This window comes from Thermothelomyces thermophilus, chromosome 4 (genome assembly GCF_000226095.1).
Source record: "Thermothelomyces thermophilus ATCC 42464 chromosome 4, complete sequence".
In the NCBI taxonomy this organism is placed as follows: Eukaryota; Fungi; Ascomycota; class Sordariomycetes; order Sordariales; family Chaetomiaceae; genus Thermothelomyces; species Thermothelomyces thermophilus.
The window spans coordinates 4,153,170-4,167,464 of record NC_016475.1 but is presented as its reverse complement, the minus strand read 5'-3'; the positions used below and the strand labels follow the sequence as shown (position 1 = coordinate 4,167,464).

The following is a 14,295-nucleotide window of genomic DNA, read 5'->3' as shown; positions in this document are numbered from 1 at the left end:
CATTTAAGGTAGAAATAGACGCTTTAGACTATGCTATCGGAAGATAGTTAGAATAACAAAACAAATAAGGGAAGCTATATCTTATAGCCTTCTTTTTAAAGAAGCTCGATAGATTACGTCTTAATTATCTAATCTATAATAAGGAACTACTTGTAATTGTCGAAGCTTTTAAGGAATAGTAATTATACCTTAGTAGTACAATCGAACTAGTATAAGTGTATATAGATTATAAGAATTTACAATACTTTATAATAATAAAGGAGCTTAATAGATGATAAATACGATAGGTGAATTCCTTATAGAATTTAATTTTGAGATCCGCTACAAGAAGGGCAAAGAGAACGTATAAGTAGATGCCTTAAGCTGACGAACAGATTATACGGAAGGACGAATAGAAATAACGCTACTGTTATTTAAGGAACGAATGGATAGAACGTTATATTACGAAATGTAGATACCTATAGAAGATAATCTACTCGACTTGTTCCTAAAATATTATGTAATCTTTTAAGAAGAAAGGATCGACGAGACATAGTATTAAGTAGCACCTAGACTAGTGGTACCTAACGGAGTAGAAGAAAAAGATAGGAAACTCTAGTACCGAGGTAAAGCGTATATCTATGACAAAGATCAATAGCTACGAATGATTTAAGACCTCTACGAGTTAAAACTCGGAGGATATAAAGGAGTTACGAAGACTATTGTACAAGTCAAGAAATACTATAACTTTCTATAGTTAACGGTATAAGTTAAGAAAGTCATACGGAACTACAATATCTATAATCGAAGTAAAACAGCATAATACAAGCTATATAGGCTACTTTAGCCACTATTAATAGCTAACAAACTATAGAATTTAGTTACAATAGACTTTATTACGAAATTGCTAGAATCTAAGGATACGGCTACAGGGGTAATCTATAATAGTATTCTTACTATAGTAGACTGCCTGACTAAATAGGCATACTTCTTTCCTTACAAAGAGTCCTAGACAGCGGAACAGTTAGTAGACGTAATCTATTAGCAAGTTACATTAGTATATGCTTAGCTATAGGAATAGATTACCAACAGAGATACTAAGTTTGCATCGAAGTTCTAGCAAGCGTTAATATAATAATTAGGCGTTAATAGTAAGCTGTTAACGGCATACTACCTATAGACTAACGGACAAATAGAGCGACTAAACCAAGTTATCAAGCAGTACCTCCATTCTTACGTTAACTACTAGCAAGACAACTAGGTTATACTATTACTAATAATATAACTCGCTTATAATATAACACTAATAGAAACGACCAAAGTCATACCGTTCTTTGCAAACTATAGATATAAAGCAGACCTTAGGCAAGGACTATAGGTCATAGTGCCGAGAGCAGTAGTTAAAGTAGAATAAATATATACACTATATAAGAAGCTTAAAAAGGAACTCGAGTTTGTCAGAACTAGAATAAAGAACTACTACGACAAATATAGGCTTAAGGGACCTTGCCTAGAGAGGGGAGACAAAGTCTATCTAATCGTATAAAACCTATAAACTAAATAACTAAGTACAAAGCTAGACTTTAAGAAGGTTAGACCTTTCGTTATCAAAGAACGAATCTCGACATCTAACTACCGACTGTCGTTACCGTTATCTATATGACTACAGACGGATGTTTTTTATATTTCACTTCTCGAACTAGCGCCGAAGAACGCTAAGGTTACTACGTATATCGAAGTAGAGGACGAAGAGAAAGAATAGGACGTTAAAGAAATCCTAGATTTATATATTATTGATGGAGAACTATAGTATCTAGTTAAATAGCTTAATTTTAGACTAGAAAATAACTTATAAGAACTAGTCAAGAACCTAAGTTACCCTAAGAAACTAGAGTAGTTCTACTAGTAGAATCCTAACTGGCTACAAGAACCGGCTTTAAAGCCTATTCCCCAATAGAAAAAGAAGGGAACCTGCTAAAATTAGGACTAGGATCTAACCTAATCGACTCTTAATTAAGCACGTTAAAAGTACCTAATACCTAAGCCTAACCTATAAGGGTCTACGTCTCTAACATTAGCAGAGGAGTATCTAGTTCTTCTTCCTCCTCTAGATAAGCTACGCCACGATAAAAAACTTCGGCACTATAATTATACAGGGATTGCTATAAACGACATAATCGACTTAAGTGGCTTAACGTCTAAGTAAGAAGCGCCTTAGTCTTAGCAATCTCTTTCGAAACCTTCTCCTGCTCCGACAAATTCGAAAGGACTAAGATAGTCAGTAACCTAGGACTACGAAGGAAAGTAACAAGGAACCTATAGGCATCTATAACGTTTGGGCTACTATACTTCTTGCCTATGCGAATATAGTTCTGATACTTGTTTAAACTCTCTATTATTATATAACGCTTTTATGGCTTCGTATTCTAATAACGCTTGCAAGGTATAGCGACCTTATAACCTTCTTGCTTAATCTTAATCGTAATAGCATGTTATTTACGTTTGAGATTATAACGGTTCCTAGGAATATAATTAGCTATAGTAGAAGGAAGCTAGTAAAAGAAGGACGTTACCTATAGGGGAAAAAAAAAGGGGTATTAGTAGTATTTGAAACAAGTTATAAGAAGCTTTTAGGTCGAAAGCCCTAAAGAGGGGGCATCGTATTACAAGCTAACTATATACCGTGACCTGGTAGGGCGTAGTAGGCTAAACGAGCCACTAATTAAGAAGGGCACAGAGCGAGGTTAACACAGGATTGCTAGGGAGCGTAGGCTACCACAGGCGAACAATTGCCAAAAGGGAAGGATAACAGAGGATAGCTAGCTACCAAAGGCGATCTTAGGGCAGGCTAGAAGGGGACTATAAGCAACCGACAGAAGTATATATATATATAAATAATTACTCGTTATAGTAGACTCTGGGAGTTTACTAGTAATAGTAACCTATAATCATAGTACTTATACTAAGCATCGCTGACTACTGTGAGAGACAACTCTAGTGTTGTTGTAAACCTTTTGGCTTTACCGAATCCCTTAGACGACCTATACGCTTGTCCCGCTTAATTTACCTCTGTCTGAACCCTTTTAGAAGAAGTCTGAGTTGGGTTTGTTATATATAGGGAATAAACTCTAGCGTCTAGTTATAATGACTACCGCTACCCTTACGTTTACTAACGTTTAGGATGATAAAATTCTACTTAGATTTCTTAATGATTAGGCTAGTAAAGCTATTTTTAATATAATACTAAGGATTTCTTGCCTACCTCTTATCGATATACTTACTAAAGTTTTGACATTTTGTCTTACTAGATAGAATACTTTAAAACAGAGATACCAGAAAACGGAGGGCGAAACGGACGAGCCTAGCCATTTAGATAGATAGAAAACGCTTAGGAAACTTATATTAGAGGTTAGAAAAGAGTTATAGGAAGTACAGACATTTACTATATAAAAGTCTATAGCTAGAAAAGTTCACCCTGTAGATACGGCTGTTAGCGATAGTTTGGTACCTGACGGTAACCCTAACTAGCGGGAACGGCGCCTAGGGGAAGCTACTAAAAAGATAAAGTTTAGGTTAGAGTGGGATAGCCTTATTATACTATGGTTTTCGGACCTAGAGCCTAGGACACGGCTTACGGCCGAATGGCTTAATACGCTACTTACGTCTATAAGAGGCTTTCTATCTGACTAGGAGAAGGAACTCTTTATATAGGTCCTATAGAACTAGGAGGCTGCCCTAGCGTAGGATTTCACTAAATATAGGCAGATTTACCCTAATATTATCTCTCCTTAGGTTATCCGGACCATCCCTTATATAGTATAGTAATTAAAGAGTATCCCTATTCCGAAGCCGTTAATGCTAAAGGTTATTAACCTCCTAAAGTAGCGGATTTAGCATAGGATTATTAAGCCTAGCTATAGAAGCTACCGTAATAACTAGTTCCTTATCCTTAAGAAGGACGGCGGTCTCTAGCTAATTAATAATACCTAGAAAGCTAACGCTATAACTATATAGAACGTATTTGTACCGCTAGCTATAGAGGAATTTAATAAGGATTTTAGTAATTATGAAGTTATCTCCTTCTTAGACCTATTTTCTAGGTACGACCAAGTCAGCCTTAACGAAAGGAGCCGGGATCTTACTACCTTTCAAACGCCCATTAGCCTCTTCTGGATATATACCCTCCCTATAGGCGGAACGAACTCTATTGCCTAGTTTTAACAAGCGATAACCCGGATCTTCTAGAACTTGATTCCAGATATCTGCCGTATTTACCTAGATAATATCTATATAAAGGGGCTATAGTCTGACTATAAAGGGGAAGAAGTTGCCCCTAGGTTATAGAAGTTTATAGTCGAATACCTCTAAAACGTTAATATAGTTCTCCTAAACGCTAAACTCGCTAGAGCTACCATTGTAACTAGGAAATCCTAGTAGTACCGCCCGCGAGTAGTATTGCTTAGCTACCTCTATATACCTGAAGGGCGACTGCCTAATAATGCTAAAGTTGCGAAAATCCTTAAGTAGACTTCCTATTTAGATTTAAAGGATATTTATACCTTCCTAGGGATTGTTAGCTACTACTAGATCTAGATAAAGCACTTTACTACGATTACTCGGCCGTTATACGATCTAATAAAGAAGAATGCCTATTAGGAATAGGGCCCTACTTAATAGCAGGCTATAAAGGAACTCTAAACTCGAATAACTACTACCCTAGTTCTTATATTACTTATTTTCAATGACCCTAGGTATGGTTAGATATACCTAATGACCAATACAAGTCTTTTTAGTTAGGGAGGAGTCATTAAACAAGTCGGCCTTGATAAAAAGAGGTACCTATACTAGTTCGAGAGTAGGATATAGTCTAAGGCAGAGAAACGGTACGACCTTACTAAACAGGAGCTCTATGAACTACTTTTCCTATTAAAACATTTCCGATGATACCTCTTTAGCGTTTACTTTATCGTAGAAACAGACGCTCTAGTCCTAGTTTACTAGTTAAATGGCGTAGCTAGTGATATACCTAGAGCCTTGATGATACGGTAGATCGTATAGATTCGGCTATTTGACTTTAAGGTTAAATATATCCCGGGTTCTAAAAACGCTATTACTAATAGGCTTTCGTAGAAGCCTCCTGGTCTATCTGACTAGATGGAGAAAGTAAACGAAGAGGATATTGACAATTAGGTTGACATGTAAATCTATACTAACCGTATTAGCGATCCTCCCGAACCTGTAGACCTAAACCTTAAGGAAGGATACTTTAAATACTCTAGAGCTATTATACGGTACTTAGCCACTCTAGAAGAACCTATAGCCATCTGACTATACTAGTAGCGACATCTATTTAAGAAGGAAGCGCTTAAATATTTGGTAGACAAAGGCTATCTGTTCCTTTGGCTAATAAACAATACCTAGAATCCTCGTTATATAGTAGACACCCCGGAAGAAAGGCGACGAATTTTCTAGGCTTGCTACGATAAGATAGGCTATAAGAGCAGAGAAGCTACTTACTAGAGGGTTACTAACTATTATTCCCAGAAGAGAATATATACTAACGTAGTAGAGTAAATTTATACCTACCTAGAGTGTTAGGCATAGAATACTAAAAGATTTAAGGAAATGTATCCACATTCGGAACCTTTTCTAATCCTATTTACGAAATAGCACTTAGATATCTAGTTTATGCCCTCTAACTAGAGGGGGAAGCCTTGTTTCCTCCTCGAGGCGTGTAACGATCTTTTAGGATTTGTAGAAGCCAAAGTCCTACCTAACAAGTTAGCTAGAGCGGTAAAGAACTTTATTAACCGTAACATTCTCCTTTGTTAGGGACTCCCGATAGTTATAGTCGTTAATAGGGGATCTAAATTCAAAGGGGAAGTAAAAGCTATCCTAGAGGAACTAGGAGTAAAACGTATTATTATTTCTCCCTATAACTCTAGGGCTAATAGTATTAGTAAGGCTAGGTATATACCTATTATAGCTACCCTAGCAAAGATAACCGTAGGAACTAGAAAGAACTAGCGATAACTTCTTCCCTACGTCCTATATACTAATTATACTACCGTTCGAAATAGCTATAGCTGCTTACCCTTTAACCTTATCTATAACTATAATCCTATTAGCCTGATTAAAAACGATGTCCCTACCTAGTAAATTCTTTATTAGAACTCTATAGCCGTCTGACTAGATAGGGAAAATCAAGCAAAAGCCTGTCTATAACTACTAGAACTCTATACTAAGGTGCTATTTAATACGAAATTTGATCTAGAAGTTACTACTAAAATGGTTACTAAAGCTAGACGAAAAATGGCTAAATAGTGAAATAAAGCCTATTACCGTAAATTTAGAGCTAGGAATGCCTAAGTCAAGGTAGGCAATCTTGTTCTAGTTTATAATAATATTCGGTAGATCGATATAAGTTCGTTTCGAAAACGCTAGTATTAGTAGTATAGTCTATACCAGGTCTAGGAAGTTAGAAACAGAAATACCTACTACCTAGAGACTCTTAACGGTATAACTATATAGATACTATATTCTATAAACTACGTTAAGAAGTTTTTTAAGCGGGATAGAGTTTAGCTTAAAGCTAATAGGTCTGATAGTTTTCTAGGTACGTAGGACCCTTAGAACTAGGAAGTAGGTTCTTTACTACTAGAAGTACTTAAAGAAGTAGTAGTAGAAGAGAAAGCTCCCGGACGAACTAGGTAACTATAACTAAGCGACCAACTTATTAGATCTAAAGCCTAAGAGCAATGATAGTAATAATAGGAGCTTATAGTTAAACTAACTAGAGGGAAACTACCTAGATTTTGATTTTCAAACTATTAATGGAAGTATAAGTTAACCTTGTTTAATTTTATTTCTATTTACTCTTTACTATCTAAACCTCTAATTATCCCTTTTCTATATTACCTTTACCCCCTATTCCTTAAATTCCTAGTTTCCTACCTATAATTGCTATCTACCCTATTTATAAGCTACCTATTGATCCCTAACTATACTATCTAAATCTGTTAAAATTAGAGAGCTCTTTTTCTACGTTACTAGTTAGACATTCTTTAGCTAGCTATTAAGGTCAAATTTAGCCTAACCTATAAGCCGAAGGTTAGGATCTTAGGAGTTATCGTTAACTATATCTTCCTATAAGCACTTCTTATTACTCTAGTAGTAGTTTCTATACTATCTGTCTAGGACAGAACCTATTAAAATATGGCTATAGAATGGCTATATAGTGTAAATGGTAATAGGCTTCTTATTCCTTAGAGAGATAACCTTAGTTATCGACCTTTGGTAGGACTATTTATAGGCCTAGCATGGTACCAGATTCCTATATCCCTAATTAGCTCTTCCTCTAACTAGAGGGAGGAAGTTATTCTTATATATCCCTAAATACCTAGATAAATAAACTAAGAACTCGGGCCTAGTAGGTAACTATAGTATAAATCTACTAATTAAATAGACTACTATTGTTAATTTCCGTAAAAACTAGGTATAACCGCTTTGCTAGAGCTCCCTTATAAGTATAGAAGAATTCTATATAGGTAAGAGCAAGTCTTAGAATTCTAAATATCTACTCTAAAGTATTAGGATTAGGGTTTAGCTCCTAGTAAATATATAGGACTACCTATATCTTAGGGTATTTAATAAAAAAAATCTATAGTATAAAAGGAATAATTTATACTAATACTATATTAAGGCTACCTCTAGATAATCTAAAGACATTAGAGGATCTTCTAGGTAAGCTGCTCTCACTACCTATATAAACTTAGGAAGCATAAGGAACCAATTATCCTAGGTAATCGTTAAATCTACTAGCCGGTTAGTTATCAAGGGAAGTATAGGCTTAGTATTCTTATCGATTTCTACGTCTTCTTAGATAGAGGATTTATATCTCTAGTACTTAACTCTTTTAGTAAATATAGTAGTTAAACTTGCTTATAAAAGCTTATAGTAAGTTCGAAGGGGAAGTAATATAAGAAGAAGTAATATTAGCTATCTAAGTAGAGGAAGATAATTATAAACGAGAGTTAATTAGAAGGGTAGAAAAGTAAGAAGAAGTTTAAAGAAAAATAGGAGATACTTATCTTTTAAATAATTTAATAGTTAAGGTATTAGAATTACTAGACTTCTATTTAAAGAAGGTATACCTAGATTAGAATAACCTATTATATAATAGGTTATTATCAGGGCAGCCTTCTCCTAGGCTAGTTATCAAGGGAGGTAGCATTATTACAAAGGCCTTTCTAAGCAGGGTCGTACTGATCACAGGGGTAGGGGGAGTCAATTGTTCTAGGGCCGGCGGGCTGCCTATTTGCATCCCTTTCTAATCGTAGTTATACAGACTAATCCTTAGGGAGGAAAACCTCCCCTTCGGATCCGTAGGCTAATAGGTACATCTTATACTACGGATCGGCCATCCTCTTTTCCCGGCCGTGCCCCGATCGTGCCCATTATAGTAGGGTTATACCTATTAGTGCCCGGGCACAGGCCCTCCAGGTTGTCACGGCCCGGCCGTAGGCGCGGGTTGGCTGGCGTTTGTGATAACTTACTCTCCCCCTTAGTAGGCCTGTCCACAGGCCCGTAGGCTCTATCGGAATAGCTTTATTCCAGATGCCTATTCGGTAGTGGCGGGTTGCCATTGTTTTAGCGCTTTATTGTTATAGCTTTGTTCGCGCTTATACGTAGAATAGGTAGGTGCTAGGCGCCTTTATTTTCGTACGCGTATCGCCATTATTGTGGTTACTATTCGAATGTTTTTGTCTGAAGATTCGCTTTGTTATAAACATGTCTGGTGGTTACCGCGGTGTTAGGAAGGTCTCCGCCACAGCGACAGAAATAATATTTGACTTTCTTAGAGGGCCGCCTTTCGCTCTCGAATTCCTTTTAATCTTTAATCTTATCCTCCTTAGATCGTTCGCTCTTTGGCCGCCCGTAATTCAAATTTTCAATTTTCAAATCTTTATTCTTGCGTCTGTAGTGATACTATAGAGATCTAGTAGCTTAGCACGGCCGATTCGTTACTATATATACGGTGCTTATATAGCGCTATTAAAGAAATTAAGGCAAACGACGAGGTCCCCCTTAACGTTTAGTATACGTATTCTACTACTAGCTTATTTAAGTGTTTTCGGTACCGCTAGGGCTACTAGACGAGCTACCTCCTAGTAAGTATACGTTTTGGTAGCGATTCCCTAGGTATTGATGATTATTTAGGCTGCTAGTGCTATAACTAGTAATATAGTCGACCTTATAATTATTATTTGGTCTGCTTATAAGGTCGTTTCGGCCCTAAAGCTAGATACGGCCAATACTAAGGACTTGTTTATGCTTAGTAAGTGTTGCTACCGCCGTATTATTACACTTGTAAATAATGTAGCCGTCACTTTTAAGGTAGTTAAGAAGTACTATTAGTCTAATATAGGTCTTATTAATAATAGTAATAAGAAGATTACTTCTATAGGTACCTGTTTGTTTTTGCTTACGATTTGGTGTAGATACTAATATATTTATGGGAGTAATGGCTAGTATATAGCAAGTTTATAACCAATCGTAAGTAAGCAATCGCGGCTACTAACCTGTAGCCTAGGTTTAACGCTAATATGGTAGGTTTAGTCGCGTTTTAGTTTACTTAATTATTTACTAATACGGTATAAGTGCTATATAACTTTATAATCTGGCGGCATTCGCTACTACCTTACCTAGAGCCTGTTGACAAGGGTTATATCGCTTAGCAGATAGCTAAGTATAAGTTTATTACTAAACTAGGCATACTTATAGTAGGAGCCCCAAGTAATAAGGGCAAGGCGGCCCGATTTTTAGGCAAACACACAGCGGACTTAGAGTTTGTCTCCTACGGTAGTTTTTAACAGGGTTTTCAGGGGGGTGAAATTTTGTCTTATTTTCGTTTTTTTTTTAATTATATAGAGTAGATACCCTTTCGGCCCCGAATCGGTATTATAGATTTGCTCTACCGGTTCGTAGTGCTATAATGCGAATGTTTTTTTTTCTTGCTGATTTTGGTATCTCTAGTAAGGCCTTCTTTGTCCTAGTTTTAACGTGATATCGATTCAAAATATAGTTCTCTACGATATAGCTTAGGGCCCCTCCTAGGGCGCCCTTCTCCAGGCCTTTTCTGCGGTATTTCGATCGCTATCTTAGGGCGTATTACTATAGTAACGCGCTACTCTACCTAGTATACTTTTCCTTAGGATATATATCTAGGCATTTTCCGTAGACACCCTTTTCCTAGCCTCTTCTCATGCTTTTCCGTACCGTGTCGTAGGCGTTCTATAGTCGTAGCGCGCTTCCTAAACTTACGTACTTTACCCTATACATTGGCGATGTCTTCTTCGTCCACCTACTAGTTAAATTCAGAGGGCTATCCCCTCCACTTTACTAGGAACCAATAGGTCCTGCCGTTAGCCTGCTCTACCAAAACTTCCTTAACCTCCTATTCTTTATCGTCCTCGAGTTCCGGCATCGGCATTTGTTCTGCCTTGCTTTAACTATATAGGTGCCAAGGTTTAAGCAGAGAAATAGGGAAGATATTATATAGCCAGGTATACTACATAGGTAATGCTAGCCGATATGCTAGCGAACTGACTAGGTCGAGTACCTAAAATAGGCTGACAAATTTAGGGGTTAATTTTTTAGGTATCTTTAGCTTGAGATTCTAGGTCGAGAGTAGGACGAAATCGCCTCTCCTAAATACCCTTCTTTAATGCTTTTGGTTGTAATAAATTTTGTAATCTTGGATAGCTTTCTTCTAGTATACTTCTAGTTATTTTTGTAGTGCTTGTAATTTTCCGATTCGTTCTACTACGTTGGGGTGGTACCTCCCTTTCGGCGAATCGTCCCCGATTCGTGCTAAAATTATAGGGTCGTAGCCTATTAATACTCGAAAAGGGGGTAGCCTAGTAGTTGTATTGACAGCATTATTATATATAAACTCTGCTTCTAGGAGGATTTATACCTAAATTATAGGGTTTGCTATAGCAAAATAGTAGAGGTATTATATAAGTGTTTAGTTGCTCTGCTTAGTTTAGCTATCGGTTTAAGGGTAAAATGCCATGAAAAGCCTTCTATTAATATAGTTTAGGTAGTAGAGATCTGCCTAGAATTGTAAAGTAAATATAGAGCTATAATTACTTATTGTCACGAGCCAACCATATACCGCGACCCGGTGAGGTGTAGCAGGCTGAATGAGCCACCAATCAAGAAGGGCACGAAGCGAGGCTGACATAGGATCACTAGGGAGCGTGGGCTACCACGGGCGAACAATTGCCAAAAAGGGAAAGATAGCAGAGGATAGCTAGCTACCGAAGGCGATCTAAGGATAGGATAGAAGGGGACTATAAGCAACCAATAGAAGTATATATATATATAAATAGTTACTCGTTATAGTAGACTTTAGGAGTTTACTAGTAATAGCAACCCTTATAATTATAGTATTTATACTAAGCATTGTTGTTGACTATTGTAAGAGATAACTCTAGTATTGTTATAAACCCTTTGGCTTCACCGAATCCCTTAGACGACTTGCCTACTTGTCCTGTTTAATCTACCTTCGTCTAAACCCTTTTAGAAGAAGTCTGAGTTAGGTTCGTCACACTTATATAGCCCTCTAGTATATTATATTTAAGTTTAATTTCCTTATGAATTAGCTTAGTAAGCTACTAACTTATAATATCTAAATTGATAGCGAAGAATCGGTTTATCTTAATATAGCGGTCTATAACTATAAGTACTACATTCTTCTCTTTTACTTAGAAATTTACCGTAAGAAAACCTATAATTATATCTATACTAATCTCTTACTAGGGTCGGTTAGGGATTAGTAGGGATTCTAAGCTACTATAACCTTGATACCGTCTTAGCTTATTTATCTAGTAGACGTAGTAGGTTTGGCACCAATGCCTAATATCTCTTACCAGGCCTTACTAGTTAAACTTTCTCTAAATAAGTTCACTAGTTCTTTCGGGGCCAAAGTGCCTAGCTCTAGCATTATTATAATATAACTAGAGGATTTCTTGCCTTATAGTTTCTTCTATAGGAATATAAAGCGCTCTCTTATAGAGCAGCTTGCCGCCGTGTCCTAAGGACCATAGTTCGGCTTTACTAGTACTTCGCTAGCCTTTTATTATGCCCTTTTCTAGGCCTTCCCTTACTCTTTGAGTTAAGGGGTCTAATCTTTAGAGCTTTAAAATACACTCTTTAAGTGTTTATAACGGCTAGATAGTAAAAGCTAATTCTAGTCTCATTGCCTCTTTAGCCTATATTTGTAATATAATCGGCTTCCTTTCGAGGTATACTCGTTCTATATTATATAACCCCTTTTGTAACGAACCCAACTCAGACTTCTTCTAAAAGGGTTCAAACGGAGGTAAATTAAGCAGGACAAGCGTATAGGTCGTCTAAGGGATTCAGTAAAGCCAAAGGGTTTACAACAATACTAGAGTTGTCTCTCATAGTAGTTAGCGATGCTTGGTATAAGTACTATGATTATAGGTTGCTATCACTAGTAAACTCCTAGAGTCTACTATAACGAGTAATTATTTATATATATATATACTTCTATCGGTCGCTTATAGTCCCTTTCTAGCCTACCCTAGGATTGCCTTTAGTAACTAGTTATCCTTTACTATCCTTCCCATTTAGCAATTATTTACCCGTAGTAGCCCGTGCTCCCTAGCGATCCCGTGTTAACCTCGCTCTATGCCCTTTTTGATTAGTGGCTTGTTTAGCCTGCTACGCCCTACCAGGTCATAGTATATAGTTAGCTTATGACACGATGCCCCCTCTTTAGGGCTTTCGACCCGAAAGCTTCTTATAACTTGTTTTAAATACTACTAATACCCCTTTTTTTTTCCCCTGTAGGTAACGTCCTTCTTTCGCTAGCTTCCTTCCACTATAGCTAATCGTGTTCCTAGGAACCGTCGTAATCTCAAGCGTAAACGACACGCTATTATAATTAAGATTAAATAAGAGGGTTATAAGGTCGCCATACCTTACAAGCGTTATTAGAATACAAAGCTATAAAAGCATTATATAATAATAGAGGGTTTAAACAAGTGTTAGAACTATATTTGCATAGGTAAGAAGTATAGTAGCCTAAACGTTACAGATACCTATAGGTTCCTTATTACTTTCCTTTATAGTCCTAGGTTACTAACTATCTTAGTCCTTTCGAATTTGTCGGAGTAGGAGAAGGTTTCAAAAGAGATTACTAAGACCAAGGCGCTTCTTGCTTAGACGCTAAGCTGTTTAAGTTGATTACGTCGTTTATAGTAATCCTTACACGATTGTAGTGCCGAAGTTTTTCATCATAGTATAGCTTGTCTAGAGGAGGAGGAAGAACTAGATATTCCTCTGCCGATATTAGAGATATAGACCCTCGTAGGTTAGGCTTAGGCGTTAGGTGCTTTTGACGTGCTCGATTAGGAGTTAATCGGGTTAGATCTTAGTCTTAATTTTAGTAGGTTCCCCTCTTTTTCTATTAGGGAATAGGCTTTAGAGCTAGTTCTTATAGCCGGTTAAGATTCTGCCAGTAGAACTGCTCTAGTTTCTTAGGGTAACTTAGGTTCTTAACTAGTTCCTATAAGTTATCTTCTAGTCTAAAATCAAGCTATTTGACTAGGTATTATAGTTCTCTATTAATAATATATAAATCTAGGATTTCTTCGACATCTTATTCTTCCTCTTTATCTTTTGCTTTAATATATATAATAACCTTAACGTTCTTTAACGCTAGTTCAAGAAGTGAAATATGAAAAATATCTATCTATAGTTATATAGATAATAGTAACGATAGTTAGTAGTTAGATATCGAGATTCGTTCTTTAATAACGAAGGGTCTAACCTTCTTAAAGTCTAGCTTTATACTTAGTCGTTTAGTTTATAGGTTTTATACGATTAGATAGACTTTGTCTCCCCTCTCTAGGCAAGGTCCCTCGAGCCTATATTTATTATAGTAGTTCTTTATTCTAGTTTTAACAAACTCGAGTTCCTTTTTAAGCTTCTTATATAGTGTATATATTTGTTTTACTTTAACTACTGCTCTCGGCACCGTGACCTCTAGTCCTTGCCTAAGGTCCACTTTATATCCGTAGTTCGCGAAGAACGGTATAACTTTAGTCGTTTCCGTTAGCATTATATTATAAGCGAGTTATACTATTAGTAATAACATAACCTAGTCGTCTTGCTAGTAGTTAACGTAAGAACGGAGGTATTACTCGATAACTTAGTTTAGTCACTTTGTTTGTCTGTTAGTCTATAGGTGGTATGCCGTTGATAGCTTGCTATTAACGCCTA

The 14,295-nt window shown here is 36.7% G+C and overlaps 1 protein-coding gene across 1 annotated transcript; it reads left to right on the top strand.

Moving 5' to 3' along the window:
• Positions 1–3,993: 3,993 nt before the first annotated feature.
• MYCTH_2063953 (uncharacterized protein) lies at positions 3,994–4,194 on the top strand (the record flags this gene model as incomplete). The annotated part of the gene is made up of 1 exon (XM_003664577.1): positions 3,994–4,194. A coding segment is annotated over one exon (201 nt), but the record flags the coding sequence as incomplete, so codon positions are not given.
• Between the last annotated feature and the right edge of the window lie 10,101 nt (positions 4,195–14,295).